General features: G+C 41.3%; 1 protein-coding gene across 1 annotated transcript; it reads right to left on the reverse strand.

The window, feature by feature from the left end:
* Positions 1-9,056: 9,056 nt before the first annotated feature.
* LOC141804307 (protein-lysine 6-oxidase-like) lies at positions 9,057-17,770 on the reverse strand. The gene is made up of 7 exons (XM_074688662.1): positions 16,650-17,770; positions 16,160-16,268; positions 15,574-15,711; positions 15,335-15,491; positions 11,685-11,780; positions 11,466-11,581; positions 9,057-11,372 (listed from the first exon to the last, which is right to left on the reverse strand). Exons 1-7 carry the CDS (start codon positions 17,548-17,550, stop codon positions 11,366-11,368), a joined length of 1,524 nt encoding a protein of 507 aa, XP_074544763.1. The 5' UTR covers positions 17,551-17,770; the 3' UTR covers positions 9,057-11,365.
* Between the last annotated feature and the right edge of the window lie 384 nt (positions 17,771-18,154).

The following is an 18,154-nucleotide window of genomic DNA, read 5'->3' on the forward strand; positions in this document are numbered from 1 at the left end:
TATTAATTTTTTAAAGTTTGACCACAGCCCATCTAGAATGACTGGGGAGGTGGATTTTTTGACCTATGCTGCAGCCAGTCACCAGGGGAAGCAGTTTTTGTGGCGACCTCACTTCGAGCCGAGTAAGATGATGTCCATTTTTTTTTAACAGCCTATGGTCGACACCAGTCAATCCAACAAATGGTGAATGATTTGATTATTTTGGCCTAAATTCTGATCATATTTTGTGTCCAAGCCAAAATACAGCCCCCACCACTACTCAGGGGTAAACAAGCACAAGTGACAGATGGCATCTTTAGCACATCCCAGTTTGGCAGTGCTGTGAATCTTTATGATGGAGATCAGGTTGTTTGTAGGTTGTGTTTAGTTAACCTGCAGAGAGGATCAAAGTTTTTGAAAGCTTCACTAAACTTACACACTCTGCAAACTAATCTGACATTGTTTACCTGCAAACTCTGTGATTAACCATGATGATAGTGCTAAATTTTAACTGTTTCTGTTTTTGATACAAACACACTGGATGCATCTAGCTCCACTCTGTTGTGTTTTAGCTTCGTGCTCTCTCATCTGTCATCTTTCACCAGCTGCACTTTCAGACCAGCATGAAGCAGGACAGCCATTGTCAGAAGGCCTGCTAGTCAGAAAATCAGTCTGAGTTTAGCTGATATCTTCATTCTCATTTGCATTAGTATATAGATTGGTTAAGAATGTTTTTATTTTTTTGCAAAGCTAGAAAACAGCCGGAAGACTTAAAAGTAACAACAGAGAGACACCGACTCCATGTGGGAGTGATTGATAGCTGCTTTACTTCAGCATCAACAGCTGGGCTTATCAATCCAGCACACATGCAGATTTATTTATCAAAAGTCTCTTACAAGTTTTATACAGTTCATTCCTCTGTTTGGATGAAGATATGAGGAGTAGTGTTTCAGTTTTAGGCTCCAGTTTAATGAGACCGTAATGTTTCACTGTAATGTTTCAGATGTTATTGTGCAGACTGGAGGCTGGGAACTGATAGTTTGTCGTCTGATAAACTGTTTTAGGAAATGTGTCTCAGAACTGGACTAATGAATCCTGAGAGCTGCTTTGTATTCTGTGTTTTCACGCAGGAGCAAAGACTAAATTTTTTATAGTTTAGTCATGAACTGTGTCAGAATGTTTTCCATATTCCAGAAAAAACAGCGCTGTGCTTGCTATTCATAGGAGACGTCTGTTTTGGCAGCGAGATAAAAGATTTTTTTTTTTATAAAGACCCTTCTTTCAACTGTTCCCTTTGACTGAAATCTAACTTTTAAAACAAACATCTAATGATGCGACTTGTTCAGAATGCTGCATGAATACCAAGCTGAAGTCACTAAATAATCACCAATCCTCTGAGCGGCCTCGTAAAGGTCTGCAGGCCTGGATCTCAGATAGCGTCTGCAGCACTAAAAGCCCCAGTGGGCTCTGGGAAAGGCCACGTCTTGGCCTCCGGTCCACGTCTGAGACTTTTTACAAACCCTGTCTATGAATCAGACAGATGGCACACCAGCTGAGCCGCTGGCCGTGCTGCTTCTGTAAATACTGGAGTGACTCTGGAATGTCAGACAGAAATTTAAACCAAGACCAACACCGACCCTGAGGACTGGAACCTCACTTTCCTTCATCCCACCAAAAATAATACATGAGGAGGATGCTGTTAATACCACAAGTGTCTGAAGCCCGTCCAGAGGAGTTTTGTTTCCTGCTCTGTTTGAGCTCTGGATGGATCCTGAACTCCAGCTGAGAGCTGATGGATCCAAACGTCCTTCTAAAACACAGACCCAGACAGGAAGATCGAGTGACCGGCTCAAGATGAATTCCTGTGTTTACAACCTGGGCTCCAAATTTACAAAGCTTGTAAAATGAATGACTCATGGGTGAAAACAAGGACTGGGATTGTTCCAGTACACCAGCTCATCATCATCATTCATCAGCGAGCTAAGATCAGTGCAATTTACTCCCCTGAGACAACTATGCCTTGATATCAAAGAGCTTATCCACAATGAAGTTGTTGAGAAAAACAAGCTTATATTGTTAGTTGTGTTTTGAGAGTCTGATAATAACTTTTTATCATCCACCAATCAAAATCAAGACATGAAAAACTTATGTCATTAGTTTTGTCTGTGATAGCCAAGGATTGTCAAGTGTTGCAGCTAAAGCTAGGACACAATTTATTTTTATTATTTTCTGCTTTCTTTGTAAAAAATACTCAAGAATCAAGGAAATTTTCTGCTTCATATGAAGCAATTTCAAACAGATTTTACAGCCAGTGGCTGAAAAACGGTGAAATGAGTCAACTGTAGGATGAGGGCCTGTGTCCACTGAGATGCTATTAGTGGACACAGGCCCTAGAGCATCTGTAATGCACAATTTGAAGCCTCTGACGCCCCCTCGGAAGCTTTTTTTTTAATGTTTAATGTCTTTTTTTAAAAACAAAAGAAAAACAACAACAACAACAAAAAAGAAAATGTGAGAGGGGTCCAGTGGCAGACCTCCACTCTCAGCCGACTCTTTTGGAGGCTCCACTGTCAGAAGGAAGTGACGTAAGTTAAACAAACAAACAAAAATACTAAACAAACAGCATTTCATCGAGCTAACAAAGAGTTTTCAATCAAGTGAATTTGAAATTGGTCAATAGATCTGGATATCTATGTACATAATTGAAGAGAAGTAAAAAACTGCTTGTCACCTGATGTCTTATTGTTTTGTTATACGCTATTGACTGAAGTAGGCCATCTAGTGTCTTGAAATGGTAATGGCAGAACTTTGAGACAAAGCCTGCCTAAAAGTTTTATTTTATTTTCCTGTTTGAAAAACATTTGTCTATTAACAAATAAGTAAATTGAAATGAGACACGATTAATACTATTGAGGAATCAGGTTAACCAAGGTAAACAAAACAAAGAAAAAATGGATGTGTTTACCCAACATAACTCTAAAGGCAACTTTTATTTTGGTGGAGGAGTGGAGCCTCCAAAAGAGTCAGCTGAGAGAGGAGGTCTGCAGCTGGACTGTCTTGGAAAATGTAGGCAGCTCGGAGTTGGTGTTTCAGCTGGAATGCTGTTGATGGAAACAGGCCCTAAAGCATCTATTACAAACATTTTTTTGATTCTTGTTCCCCCTGTAGGAATGGTACCTCTAAATGCCTTTGTACTTCTAACCCTCAACATTTGAAGCTTGTGTTTTTTATGAAATTTTTTTTTTTTTTTAAATCACTTATCAGAGAGACTGAAAAATTAAACAGCTTGTTGTCAGTAGGTACATTAAAACACTGTTGGTGGACACAGGCCCTAATCCTTCTGTTAGCAGTTTTCTGTTTTTTGCTTTTAGCAGCCCCTATGTGTGAAGTGGTACCTCTGATCTAAGATGTTTTATTCTTTAAACTCTCATTTTAGTCGCAGAAAATGTGAAAATAAAGCAGCTTGCAGTTGATAAGTCAATAAAAACACTGTTTCTCTAATGATAGATAGATAGATAGATAGATAGATAGACAGATAGATAGATAGATAGATAGATAGATAGATAGATAGATAGATAGATAGATAGATACTTTACTTCTCCTGAGGGAAATTCAAGAGCTCTCTCTTAAAGCTGTGTTATGCTTTATGCATAAATGTGACGTGCGAAAATGAGTCACACGGGATCCGCACGAGAGAAAGTGTGAGGTTTTTATGCTTTTTAACACCCTGCGCACTGTCCTTTGGTGTCCATTCCCAAACTGCAGGGGGCGATATATCACAAACGAACATCTACCGGAGTAATAAACGGGGTTAGAATTTTTCAAGTGTGTGTTGAAATTTTCACGGGGGCGCGGGCGCAAAAATGATGTCATTTATCTGAACAAAGATGGGCGGACCCCACGAATGCGTCAAGTATAAATCAGCTTAAATGCTCTTGTCAGGGACATCATATGTTGCTTTTGGCGCCCCCTGTGGACAAAGTAGTACCTCTGATGTCATTACTGATCTTCTACGCCCAGAGAAATGAGAAATTCAGAAAATTTAGGAAGCTTGCTGTTGGTCTGTACATTAGAATGTTGCTGGTGGAAACAGGCCCTTATGCTTTTTAGGAACTTTCAGTTTGTTGCTATTTGAGGACAAAACTGTACCTCTGATGTTTCTGCTGGTCTTGTTTCTTATTTTATTACTCATTTCAAAAGATTTTGAAAGTTTTAAACACTGATGCAGCTTGCAGTTGGTTTGTAAATTAGAAAGCTGTTTGTGGACACAGGCCCTAAACTCTCAGTTAGGAGCTTAAGTTTGTTGTGTTTGAATTTTGGCGCCCCCTGCTTGCAAAACAAAAGCTCAAATCTCACACTGATCTCACTTTTTTCTTGTCTAGTATTTCCCAATTCTTTTCCTGCTTTCTTTTAACAATCTCTGTGCATCTCTCCAAGATTTTTTCAGCATGTAGAAAATGTCAAACAGCAGCATGTTGTCAGTAACTCTGACACTTCCCTGCAGCAACAAATTCAGAAGTTTTAAATTACTGCTCACTTTTCATTCTGATGGTCTCATCTGTCTTTGTTGCTAAAAAACAGAGACGAGACATTAATATTAATCACAGGCTTTCGTTTAAGCTTCCAAATCCTCTCACATGAGCTGTAAATTATGACCAGATGCTTCTTAAAGTGCTTTAAAGTAAACTAACAGATTGGCCTGGGGAGAAATTAATTCAAGTGTTTGTAGTCAGAGCTGAGGAGCTCACAGACAGAGAGTACAGTGCTTCAACAATCAAAGACAAGCAAATCCTCTGAGCCATCCCTCTAAATACCACCCAAGTCACAAAACCACCCAGCTTGACGGAGAATCAGAGCTCATCACGAGCCCCGGTGGGAGAACCCTCCTCTGTGTTTTGTCTCTGTAGTTTTCACTTTCTAAATTTACAGCGCTGTCTGCTGCTTGTGTAAGTGACCCCGGGTGAGGAAGTGTCTGCCCCTGACGGCCTCGCCGGTCCACGGCTGACCTCAGAGCTGCTCTTAATCCTGACGGGATGACAGAACAGCTGAGGAATTTCTCTGCTCGGTGCCTAAACCAACCTGTCAAGACGCTCCCTCCCGGCTGAGCACGTTCCTCTTACGTCCCCTCCGGCTCTCACGTGGCCCTGCTTTGTTGAAATATGACCTCAAAATACCAACCCTGGCCTTGGTAACCTCTCCAAACACTGCCCACCTACGTGCAGATGCATCCGGAAAATGTCTCTCCCTGCCATAGTATGTTCAGTCATGGCTGCAGACACATGGCAGAGATCCTCCTCTCCTCACTTTACCTACCTGTACGCTGGGCTCTGTTTGTTGAGGACAGATGTAAAGTACCAGCCGGTCTTTCTTTCCTTTTTTAGACCTTTGCAGATGCTGCTCCGTGCTTGTGTAAGGCTAACGAGAGGCTGGTCCAGATGTTGGTGTGAAGCTCCACAGCTGAGCAAACAGCCAATGTCTTCTCTACAGCATGACATGTTTAAAATGACACGCTGGTCCAAAAAGGAGGAGACCAGCTGAGTTCAGAGGAACGCAGCCAGGCTGCACTCAACGCCTTGTCGGCTTATTAAAGCAGCTTATCCCTGGGATTTTTTATTTGATTGGAAAGATTTGTCTTGTTACAGGGCAGGATCAGAATGTATCAGGAATAAAAGAAACCCGGCTCCATGTTAAACTCATTTCATTAGGATAAACTTCTGTGAAAGTGGAAGTTTACTTTGATCCCGACAGAAACCATCGAACATTTTATTTAACCCACAAAAGCAAGAAGACATAAAGAGGAATCCAGATGGGAAGATTTATATTCTTCTTTCAAACGTTAATAGTGATTTGGTTTCAAAAAGGAAAACATTTCAAGAGTGACTTTGGACTACATTCTTCTAATGCCAAACAGGGAACAAGACTAGAGGAGAAATAAACTTTGCATTGTGCATTTGCAGCCTTTGAAACATGATCAATGACCAGTGAAAACGCTGGACCAATCAAAAACAGGCAGCTGTCGGCCTGGCCCCCAAACTTCTTGGTCATCTCCGGCAGGGCTGCTGTGTGTGCTGTAAACACCAAAGTGAACGAAACTCAAAGATCAACACCTTATAAGTTTAAAATTCCTCACCGTGGTATGATGACCATCTTTTAACAGAGTCCTGTTACAGCTTCAGTTGATGGTCGTGTGTACAATACGCTATAAGGCGTGGCTTCCTGTTGGTGGCGGACATTTCAATTTTGTGCAAACGATACATGGCTACTCACATGCTAATCATTTGAGGATTGATAACTCTAATGTCGTATTGGTATTTCGAATCTAGGGCTGTGTACTCCAAGGTTTTGTACTGACAGCCCCCCATCCAGGTAGGTCATGTGACCAGAAGTGCGGCAACTGATTTAGGCCGGCCGGCAACTGTTAAGTCTGCAGCTGTGTGTGCTTGGAACAAGACAAAAAGAGGAGTGTGGTGTGGGCATGATTTTCACTAGTTTGTGTAGTTTTGATGTAAAAATGTGCTTTTTTGTTTAATTAAAGCTACTATGAGGAGGACCTGTCTGTTTTTGTTTTGGAATTTAAAGGAGATCCGATTTGTTCAAGTCAACTTTTTACTGGGTTCAACATGCCGAGGTGTTTTTATCAGTACAGTTACGTAGTGCTATGGTTTGAAACATCACATCAAGCAAATGTTGTAGCAGCTGGCTTTATGTAGTGCTATTGGCAGCCCAGTGCTTTGACGTATCTGTAGGCTAACATGACAACAAGTAAACACGGTCAGTTTGTAAGTAGATAAGTAGCTGTTTATATTTAGCCCAGCTGACAGCCTGGTGCTCTGAAACATGTCTGTAAAGCCGCCACCAAGCAGACCGTTTCGGTTCGTCTCTGTATGGCGAGCATTTTGTGGCGTTTCCGCTGACTGATCTCGGGACAGATCCCCAAAAACCAAGACGAGCCGGCCTTCTTTTTTGGGACCCTTTCGTATGGGTGCCAGACTGAATCGATCCGCTCTCGGAAGGTGGAGCTACAACACTGCAGACCGTTGATTGGTCAAAAGAATCGTCACTTACCCCGGCAGCGGCTGCATTTCTCCTGGCAGCACACAGACTTCTCTGAAACAAAGCTTGATTGTTCTTTGTATCAAAGAGCTACATGCCAATCACAGAGAGGACAAAATGCTGCATGTCTTCCATCTGTGCTCTTTGTTTACTGTGTCGCATTTTTCTTCTTCGTTGCATTTATTAGCAGGGTAAACTGTGTCGCACTGCTACGGTGTCGGGCTATTGTTTAACAGCTGCGGCTTTCGGCATCCGACTTACATGCCGCCTACCACGAGAGGGCACAGTTTGCTGTGGAAACACTAACGGGATCAGGCTTAACTGTACCAAACCGTGCCAAACCGCGGCTTAAGTGCAACATTAGTAAATCCTGGTTATGTCCTGCCAGTCATCTACCAAGCAGAGCTAACGTAACCTCACTCTTCTTTTTATTGATAGACTCTCAAGTTTGAACAGACCACTGCAGAATAACTGCTGACTGTGGGCTGGAATGAACATTAGCACAAACACCTGAGCCGCTGTGTTAGCCTTTACCTTGTGGTCTATCACTCTCCTGTTTATCTTTCTGCTACTCTTCTGTCCTTTTTCTGTCTGACAGTTAGGCTCCAGTGTCCACCATCACTACAAAATTAATCACAGAAATCATTTTTAGCAGAGAAAAATACAGATCTCTCCTCTCACTACCAAACTTCATCAGCAGGCGTGGTGCAAGTTATATTTTATGTGTAATGGTTAAATCAAACAATCAAAAAAACCCACAAAGTATTAGTATTGAATAAATATGCCAAAAAGTAATCAGTATCATGTTAAATCCTAAAAGTGTGCAGTGACAGAGGCTCTCTGATGATGAAGAGTTGATCTTAATCTCTGAAAAATGACTACCTTTATCTTCTTGTTCCTTACAAAAACGAAAGAGAAAGGGGGATGTAGGATGTTCAGCCTAACTTGGTGAGATTAAACGCCATCAGAAACAGGCATCTTACTCTTTCTGTGTTAGCGTTTTGAGCTCTGCTGTGTTTGGGCGAGGCCTCACAGACAGGATGTACTACTCCTGTCCGAATCCAGACTTTAAACTTCCTTTGAAGCGATCTTTTGCTGAAATAGTCACTGTCTGTAAATATTTTCCACAAAATTCCAAGAAGGAGTAGCCTGGAGTTGACTCGACAGGAGTTTGGGGAATTTTCCAGACACTTTCAATAACAGAGACAATCTTTTCTGGCTGGGACGCACCTTGGCAACTTCCAGTGTAAACCGTTTCAGTTGGGCTTAATCTGAGCGGTGCGCTGCTTTCTTTAGATGAGACTGAGCTCAGGTTCATGGTAAACACCCAGCGTGTGTACATTTAACTGTACAGACTTTGTCTGGAGCCGTAGTGTTTTCCATGATATTGTTCAGACACTCTTCATGATGTATGTAAACGTGTTTAAGAGTGGTTAGTCTGAGGTGAAAACATCTTTGGGTCAGGTGAATGAAGCCTGGGAGCAGCTCCTCACAGCAGATTCTTGGAGTGAAAAGCCCCCCATTCATGGAGCTCCGTCTGTGTTTTAGGAGATATGGCACGGCCGTATAAGATCCTGCGGGCTGTGTCTTCACAGAGATCTGTCAGCAAACATGCCGCCAGCGTCTGCCTGCAGTCCTGTTTGTCTCTGAGGCCGCAATCTGCCGCAATCTCTCCTCAAAGCAAAGATCCTCCATTCAACAGGACGAAATACAGACGTAGCTGTCCTCAGTTCTACAAGAATCCTTTTTTATCTTTATCATTTTAAAATCAAAATCAAAGTCTGAACAGTATCTGAATCAGAAAATAAAAACACACAAACTTAAATTGATTTAATCCAAAGAAAAAGGAAGAGTCAGCGTTATCAACCCTTCACTTCATCTTCATCTTTATTGCATTAAATCGGACAAACTGACAGAATGATGAGGTTTCAACAATGATCATATTAACAATTCTCATTCACTCATTAAGACACACATTCATAGCGACATTTACAAACATTAACATAAAGTAGCATAAAGTGGGATACTTACAGAAATGTGACCAATGAGTGGTTTAAGAGAATTCTCTTATTTCTTATTTTTACTGTCAACAAATAAAGTGAACTATAAAAACCAGAGATAAACTAATCCTACTGAGTATTTTGGCATAAACATTATATCTTGGCTATTGATTAAAAATATTTACACCAGGTCTCAAAATATTGATGTAAAGACTATTTTATGGGTTGAAACGGGTTTTATGTCCATAGATTTAAGAAAAAAAAAAAAGTGCTGGGTGAAGGCTGGTTTAATGATTGGTTTTAAGTTATGGTTAAACTAGGGCTGGGTATTGCCAAGAACCTCACGATTCGATATGATTTCGATTCTTAGGGTTGCGAATCCATTGGATATCGATTCGATTTCAATTCAATATTGATTTAAATGATTTGATTATCAATTTTCATCCCCCCGTGTGAACATATGTGGTATGTCACCTCACGTTTTGGAGCAAATGTCAGACTTTAAAGCTGAAGGATCTGGCTTTATGCTGCTGCTTTGGCTGCCATTTTTTTTGTTGTTTGGTTTCTGGTGGCCCTCATCTATACGACACAAATGACACGCACAGTCCTCCTCACTTGCCAGGACATGAATTGACTCAGAGGATTTTGCTGAATCGATATTGAATTGGCCGAGGAAATATTTTGATGCATCAATTCATCAATTTTTTTACCCACCCCAAGGTTAAACAAGCATGTGTTTTGTTATAACTCTCATTCAGTCACAGTTAGTCTCAGTCATTTACAGTTAGTTAAAGAAGATGAACAGGACTCCATGGGTCAATTTTCACCAAAACATTTCCGTCCTTATTCAGAGGTTGTTGTTTTTTAGCTTTGATATTAGAAATAAACAAAAAAGTTGCAGGTTTTCACCCATTTGTATGATCACTTCTACTCATGATTCATGACTGCTGATGTTGCCTGGATTGCAGGACAGGACATAAAAAAATATTGTTCTAACACTCTTATGTGAAAATTTTTGCCTCATCGGACAAAAAAGTGAAATGTTTGAACCCTTTCCTCTTGATCTGATTCTGGTGATGGTTTTGTTAGTTAGATTCAATAAGTGATATCAACAGGTTCTGACCAATCACAATCGAGTATGTCAAACAGTCACTTGAGCAGTAAGAATGGTGGGGAACAACAAGACAAACTCAAATTGGTGGCTTGAATTTAATTTTTTTAAAACTATTTGTAGGATTTTTCTGCAGTTTAACTAAATTTGTAATTAATTTTTCTGTGCACCCTCTTTGGGCGGAAGGGCGCGCCTTTGAGTATGAGTGCAGAGAGCACCTATGGGTGGAAGGCGGACACAGCTAAAATGTAGCTGACCACAGGCTAAGCTGTCACCTGTTTTTTAACCTGTTATTAGAAACCAAATACAAAATTTGCTTTTAATTTTTTGTTTGTAATAAAATTTGGATTTTCTTTTTGACGAAGTCTGCGCGTTTGATGGACTGATGAACTTTTCCCGAAGGACGAAAAACAAAGAAGGTCACAGGACAGACCTGTTTTTTAAACTTTTTGCGTCTTTACAATTGAACAAAAAAATATAAAGACACCTATCTGTAATCAGAATTTAACACAATTTAAAATTTGGCCTCAGTTTTTCCAGCTGGTCAGATCTGGTGCTAGTTCAGAGCCACCGCAGAGCTAACCCCAAGTCACAAAATTGGTTCCAGAGAAACACCAAGACCTAGCTAGGCTAAAAGAAACTGTGTGAGTGATTTCTAACTCTTTAAAGACCTAAAGAGACGTATTTAGTGACCAAATGACGAAGCCTTTTCTGCCTGAAAAAGAAAGTTGTGCTAACGCTGAACTAGCCTTATCCCAGGACTTGGACCATCACAGATCAGACCAGGATTCCCAGCAGAACACAGTACTGGTTTGGGTTCTTTGAAGGAATGTGTTAACAATTATTAAAAATCTAGAACATGTTGTACTTTAAATACAAAAAAAAGATGTGCAAGAAAATAAAAACAGAACAACAAAGTCAACATGCAACAACAAACAAGAAGTAAACATACATGACGACACTACTTAAACATTTGGAGGCAAAAAAAAACAACATGATGGGTTTTGTTATACGTTATGGCACATTTGATGAGATAAAAAATCAAGTAGACGTGAGGATCTCACAGGTAAAATGTACAAAAAAGGTGGAATGTGTCGAGAAGATGCAACACAGACTAGTCAAAGTTTTTTACCAAATTCCCTTTTTTTATTTGTGAGTCGATGTCTTCGCTCAGCACAGAGAGATGATGACTGGAAATCTGCAGAAAAGTCTTTAAACAATTTCAACCCCTGAAAAGGGAAAACAGATATTCCAGTTAATTTGTATCTACTGAAGTAGAGTAACAATTGAAAATGTGTGCCGTGTAACAGAAACGTTGGTACCTTGTTACTCTGCAGTTGCGTGTCTGCACATAGATCCCCGTGTACATGATGTCACATCTCACAATGTTGTTGGTGAAATCCGACTCTGGCACGTGGAAATTTGGATTAACAGTGACCTGCAAGATTCAGAAATGAAGACAGTTTGAGCTGCTCTGCAGATTAATGAATCTCCAGGAAGCAAAAGGAGAGATACTTTGAGGTCAAGCTGACACGTGTTACCTTCAAGATGTAATTTCCTGGCGGGACGTCGGTGATGTCGATCCACTGACAGTCGATGTTTGCAGCGTAGACGTCGTGGCATCCCGGGCTCAGTCCCTGAAAACACATCATAAAACCCCTTCAGCGTGTTTTAAAGGTCTGACTCTGACTCTGGAGACAGAACTGACGACTACTTTCCAACAAGAGCTGAAAAGGATTCAAGTTTTAGTTCTTCAAGCAGTTCTTTGGAAACAGAGACAGCAGCAGCAAACTGAGCGGTGCGGAGCCAGAAACACACGAAACACTCCAAACACGGAGCCAGACAACAGATAGAATAAATACTCTCATGTCCTCAGGATGTTTCTGTTCTTGTTGGCATACATGGAGCTGTAGAAATGAAAATATTTCTTAGAAGAGGATATGGAGGATGTACAACCAGAGTCCAAATGAAAAGTAACTGGGCTTTGATTTCTCTCTGCTCTGTTTGCTTTAACTTCAAGAAATAAAGAGAAAACGTAGCTTTTGTTTGCAGAAACTTTGATGGACGGCAAGCACAGGGCTCCAAAAAGTTCCTAAGCTCATTAACTGACTTTCTCTTTGAGATGAATAATCAATAAATCCTTCTCTGTCTTGTTTTTTTTTTCTCTTTTAAATCAATCCAATCAATCTTATGTTTTTGTTGTAAAAATTGATGACTAGTTGATGTAGGCTATTGAAAATCAACTCTTTGTGATGTCAGACCATATGTTTTTTTTTTTTTTTTAATTGTTCAAGAAGAGGCAGAATATAGTAAATAAAATAATAATAATAATAATAATAATAATAATAATAATAATAATAATAATAATAATAATAATAATAATAATAATAGAAATAATAAAAATCAAATAAATAAAAATATAAATAAATAAATAAAATAATAATAAATAACAAAATAAAATAAATAATAATATAAAAACATATATAAAAATAAAGATAACTAAATAAATAAATACAATAATATCAAAAAATAAAATAAATAATAATATAAAACATAAATAAATAAATAAATACATCCAAATTTGGGGCATCAGTACAGCCTCACTATGAGGTGCATGTCACTCCTCACTTTTATCATGTCCTCTCTTTAAATAAAAGCATATAAAGCCAGAGAAAAAACTTTAAAATCAGAATTTTCTGTTAATTAAAGGGTCATTCCACCAATTTTTAACATAAGTTGTTGTGAGTTTATTTCAAATAGGGCTAAAAAAAAAAAGGCCAAGAGCTGGAGCTTGTAGATTTTACTGCCTTAACTTGTGTTTCTTCTGAATTAGAGGTGCAGGACGTAAAAATCACACTTTCTAGATGTTTTATCCAAACTGTAGGATTAATATTTTAAGGTCCCGACTGACTTCATAAGCTTCAAAGACGTACAAGACATCTAAGGCCTCAGATGTCAGGATATTACATCATGACTCCAAAACTTTATTTTCTATTGATGCATCCTCAGACCGATTTATGAGAGGAAACTGTCAGTGTGAGACGACGGAGCTCAGATGGACATGAACCAGTTGGACAATCCAACTTGAAACAAAGCAGTAACACTCGCCAAACAACAGTTTTAGAGTTTGTTTGCTCAACTTCGCCTGAAGAGCACTGTGTTAAACCTGCTTTGTTTCAGATTAACTGTTGTGATTAGCTTGATCAGCGCTGAATCAGCAGGAAATCTGTCTGAAGAGAAGAGGAACCAGACCTCTGCCAGAGAAAACGAAACATGGATGAGGTCAGGTCTGATTCTCAGTCTGTGAACTTTAGTGACAGATTGTTAAATTTATAAACACTTAAATGTCCCATATTATGCAAAAAATCACTTTATTAAGTCTTTTAATGAAATTTGTGGGTCTTTGGCTTTCCTCCCAGCCCAAAAATTTGTGATATTTAATGACGAAACCTGTACTTAGTAGTGCTTGTGAAAGTAAAATCCTGACCTAAAACGAGCTGTTTGGAATTTGGGGGATTTGCCGACGTCAACGATTCCCTTTTTTGACCAATCAGGAGCAAGTTTGACCTGATTGGTCCACTGGACCAGATACCCCCGCACCCCCTCCCCGCCTACTCCCAAATGCCAAAGTTGAAGAGCCACCACTGCTCTGTTTTTGGCGGTAAACAGCCACATAATTCCATGCACAAGCTTCCCATCTCAGAAGAAGACAAGACTAAGTGTCTAGAGTTCATTTATCAAGGAAATGTGCAGCTACACTCAGTAAAACTGTGCATGTGTGTGCTAGTCACTTCACGGCAGACTGCTTTTCCAACTTTGGACAGTCCAACAGAGGGCTAGCGAATAGACTGGTCCTGAATCCAGGCGCATTACCAACCATCCTCCAACAAACCTCGGACCCTGGAAATGTGAGTATTTTAAAAGCTGTGTGCTGTGGAGCAGATGTAAGAGCTTTTCCTCAGTGTACCCCCTGTCTCTATGTTAGCTTCAGGATGCTAACTGTAGCTGCAGTTAGCCTGTTGTTTTAGCCTGTAATGTTGCGGTAAACGAGCTTCGCTGTTTTCTAAACATTGTGCACTCGGGGCTCGTGGCGCCGCTCTCAGTGACGCTGAAGAGCGGGGCGGTATCAGCGGTGGCTCATTTACACATGAAGGTCACGGCCATTAAATCAGAGCGTTTTGAACAGAGGGGCTATAAGAGCCTGGAAACAATGCTGCTGTGTTTGATTTATTGGCTTTTTGGACCAAAACATGTTACTACCATTTCATGAAGACATCAATGATCCATATTAAACTGCAGAAAAGGAGCAGAATATGGGACCTTTAACAGTAAGAGGGACCTGATGGCGTTTATTTAACCTCCATAAGCTCACAGGACAACATTGGCTTTTAGGCCTCATGCAGGGGTGGCGTCACGGGTGGGCCCAACAGTCCCAGGCCCGCTCACTTCCTGGCAAACTTTTCCTTGAAAAAAATGTTTCTTCTTTATTTTTCCTTTAAAAATGTGGTTTTAAAGAGGAAAAGTATGAAATTGTATCACTTAACGCTTGTTTTATTATTGTTAGATGCCCTGTCTTTATAAAATGAGCCAAGTTTTGCAATTTTTAGCCTGTTGGTAAAAAAGTTATGAATCATTCGGCCTCATGTTACAGTGATAAGATTGGAGAATGATTTGGGGAAAGAGTTGATTTTTGTGTTTTATTTAACGGTGGTTAATGTTGCTGCTCTTTCAGCCTTTAATACATGGAAAATTGAGCCAGCGCAGCCCATTGGTGAGTTAAAAGACTCCTCTTTGGTCAATACCATTGAGGGCTGTTACCGTCTGATGCACTAGAATTTTATCAAATAGTTAAGGATCATGTGCAGCTGGACTTAGTCTGGGAGAACAATGTTCATCTGGATTAAAGTTACAAAGAAACGCTGGATTTCTCAGGATGGATGAAGCAGGATTTCTATGTTCAAAGTTATTTGGAGTTGCTCATATGTTTCCTCTTGTTTCAATTTGTGAGCTGTTGAGTGACTGAAATGTTGGGATTTAAGCAGGATGACGCTACTGGATCGAGGATCAAGATCCAGGAGGAAATATGAAATACCAAACTGGGAAGAACATGAAAGTCTGATCCCAATCCATAAACTGAGTCTGAGATTCTTCCCAAGAAAACAAAGGTGTTGAGTAGAAGTTAAGGGATTACCTGTGTGTGAGCTGTGCAGGCATAGCGCCGCCTGAATCCAGGATCACAGCCCGTGTCCTCCAGACAGAAGCTGGCCTTGTGTCCCTCAGCGACCTTACGTCCAGATATCGTGTCCAGCAGGTCGTAGTTACTGAAGGCGTCCATGCTGTGGAAGTGTCTGAAGGAGGATGACAGGACACACAGGCGTCAGAAAAGACTTTAAAGCCACAAAGTGATATTTTTGTCTTATTTAGACTCACTGGTGACAGCTGTGCCAGTCCCACTGATATCTGGGCTTCACAGGCAGGAAGTCGGTGGTGCCCTGGTTCTTCACTTTCTGTGGGAAGCGCAGGAGGACTCTGAAGTCGATGTCTCTCACGTTAGGTCCATATGCAGACCTGGGATGGATCACAGGAGGAGAAGGACGTGAGCTGCTTTGGAAAGCACCTCTGGCCGAGCTCCCGAGGTTAGTTTTGTTAAAGTGTGAATGGTTTGTTCCATCGTGCTGAATGCTTTTGGGAAAATCAACCCAGAACATTTATGTGTTGGCAGGACATCATGTTGAAGAATCAGTGCTCCATAATAAGTTCAAACAGCTTTAGTGACTCCATCAACAGCGCTCAGATCCTTCACGGTGAAAAATTAGACCGAGTTATCTTTAAACAACCCAAATTTATTCTCAAACATGTGAAATGAACCGGAGACGAACATTTAAAACAAAGGAAATACCTCTGTGTGTGTGTGTGTGTGTGTGTGTGTGTGTGTGTGTGTGTGTGTGTGTGTGTGTGTGTGTGTGTGTGTGCGTGCGTTCTGAGGGAGTGAATCACTTTTGGCAGCAGGGATTACCTGGCCAGACAGTTTTCCTCAGCTGCACAGCGGAGCGCGTACATCTGCATGCGCTGAATATAGGCACCTGCTTGGATGGCGTACGGGTCCGGCACCAAGTCTGGAAGACCTGAGGAAGAAAATTAAAGGGATAGTCCAATTTTTTAATCCTGATTCTGCCAATGCTGAGAACAATCCCCTGAAACAGACAGTGCTCTGGCTGAAGAAGAAGAGCGCCTGCTTGTGTTTGTTGGCATAAAACAAAGTGTTTTACATTCCTGAGCTGTCAGACTGCTTTCCAAACACAAAATAAGACATTTTTTTCTTCCTGTCTGTTAGTTTTTCTTCCCTCTGATTTTCAAAACTGACTGGGATAACTTTCAAATTACTTCAAGCTGCTCTGCAGCATATTTTATCAAGCACTGCTCTGAAATATCTATTTATCTTTAAGTTATCAAAATAAATGCCAACTGTAATGGCTCAGTTCCTTCCTGTAGCATGTTTAACTCACCATTCTGGAAATATCTAGTCCCGTGTCCTGCGCCAGGTGGAAGATTCGCACGGGCCCCTGACCTCCCTCTTGTCGGATACATGTTGTAGAAAACAGAGTTCCTGTGGTTTTTTAACGGGTTTCGAGGGTCGTCGTTAATCATGTCCTCCCTGTTACCTTCAGCCTCGTTTGCAGCATCCTCTCTCAGCGCTGGGAAAGGTGCAGCAGCAGCTGATTCCTGCGTTGCAGGGTGCGCTGGGATCGACTGATCTGTCTGTGCTTGCTGCCTGGACACAGATGCGGCCTCTGGCACCGTGCGTAATTGTTGGAATTGCGCACCGGGAGCTGGATCTCCTCCTCTGGTGTGCAGAGCAGTAGCATCCACGCCGGTACTTCCTCTTCTGCCTGGTACATCTGTCAGACTCCCCGCTGCGGAGGTGTTCACAGCAACGGTGTGTTCTGGGATTACGCGCCGTGCGCCTTGATAACCTGACGCTCCTGTTAGGTAAGGGCGCTCAGACTGCTGCGTGGACCCTGACACGCGTCCACTAGCAGGGATTAACTGTCTCACATCGTGAGCTGAAGCAACAGGTCCAGGTTCCACATTGGTAACAGTTCTAAACTGTCTGGACTCAGTCTGTCTGGGTCTTACAAGCGTCCCACCTCTGTGCGCAACCGGCACCTGGCTCCTTGCGCCATCGCTCCGACTGCTCACGTAAACCCTCGACTGGCTTCTGGACCGAACCGGAGCCTGGTACTCCATTCCAGTGCTCATTAGACTATAAATCTGTCCATTGTTCGCCCACTGAATCCGGTGCCGCCAGGGGCCAGCTGTGCGCTGCTGCTGCTGCTGCTGCTGCCCAGAGATGAGGGGAAGTAGTCCTTGGAAGAAGTATAGAAATAAAAGAGACAATTTCGCCATGACAGAAAAAAACTAGTAGAAAAATAAGATAAATCCTTTCTTCAAATCAGAGATAACCAGGTACTGAGATGATTCACGCGCACATATGTTGCTCTGAGGAGAGTGGATGAGAAGCAGGAGTGCGCACTGAGCTGCTCTCACTCGGAACCACATATCAGGAGGACAGGAGCAGGGAGCAGAGGAGGGCTGGGGCCTTTTTTCTGCTCGTTTATCGAAGTCAGCCCCGGTTACCAACGCAAAGTCAAACTTTCGAGCAGGAAAATTTAACCCCTGGCTTGCCGTGCTGGAGTTCCGTTACACAAGGCTTACACAAGGACGTTTGCTGAGTAAACTTTACGCACGGGTGTGAACTGAAGTCATCTGAATGCGGCCGTTCAGTCTGGTTATTTTCTAGAAACCAGTCAGCCCAGTAAAGGAAACATTATCTGATTAAAACCACCTGAAGTTTTCCCACAGCTGAGCTTCACACATTGATTTTTTTTTTCTTTAAAGCGACTTTAAAAATCCAATGAATATCGAAATGGTGCACCTAAAATCTCAACATGAACAAACACATGCCAGACATGTAAGACCAAACATCTTCATTCCTTCTGTAAAATCTGTG

The sequence above is a fragment of the Halichoeres trimaculatus genome, unplaced genomic scaffold (assembly GCF_033239565.1).
Source record: "Halichoeres trimaculatus isolate MK-OKI-2021-1 unplaced genomic scaffold, fHalTri1.1 fHalTri1_scaffold_15, whole genome shotgun sequence".
Taxonomy (NCBI): Eukaryota; Metazoa; Chordata; class Actinopteri; order Labriformes; family Labridae; genus Halichoeres; species Halichoeres trimaculatus.

Bases quoted from the DNA above. Each gene is read 5' to 3' on its own strand.
- LOC141804307 (XM_074688662.1), bottom strand. From the start codon at position 17,550: ATGGCGAAATTGTCTCTTTTATTTCTATACTTCTTCCAAGGACTACTT. The intron at 16,269-16,649 runs GTGAGTTAAACA...TTTCTTCCTCAG, and splicing joins GACTAGATATTTCCAGAATG to GTCTTCCAGACTTGGTGCCG. The intron at 15,712-16,159 runs GTAATCCCTGCT...GATCCATCCCAG, and splicing joins GAGGAAAACTGTCTGGCCAG to GTCTGCATATGGACCTAACG.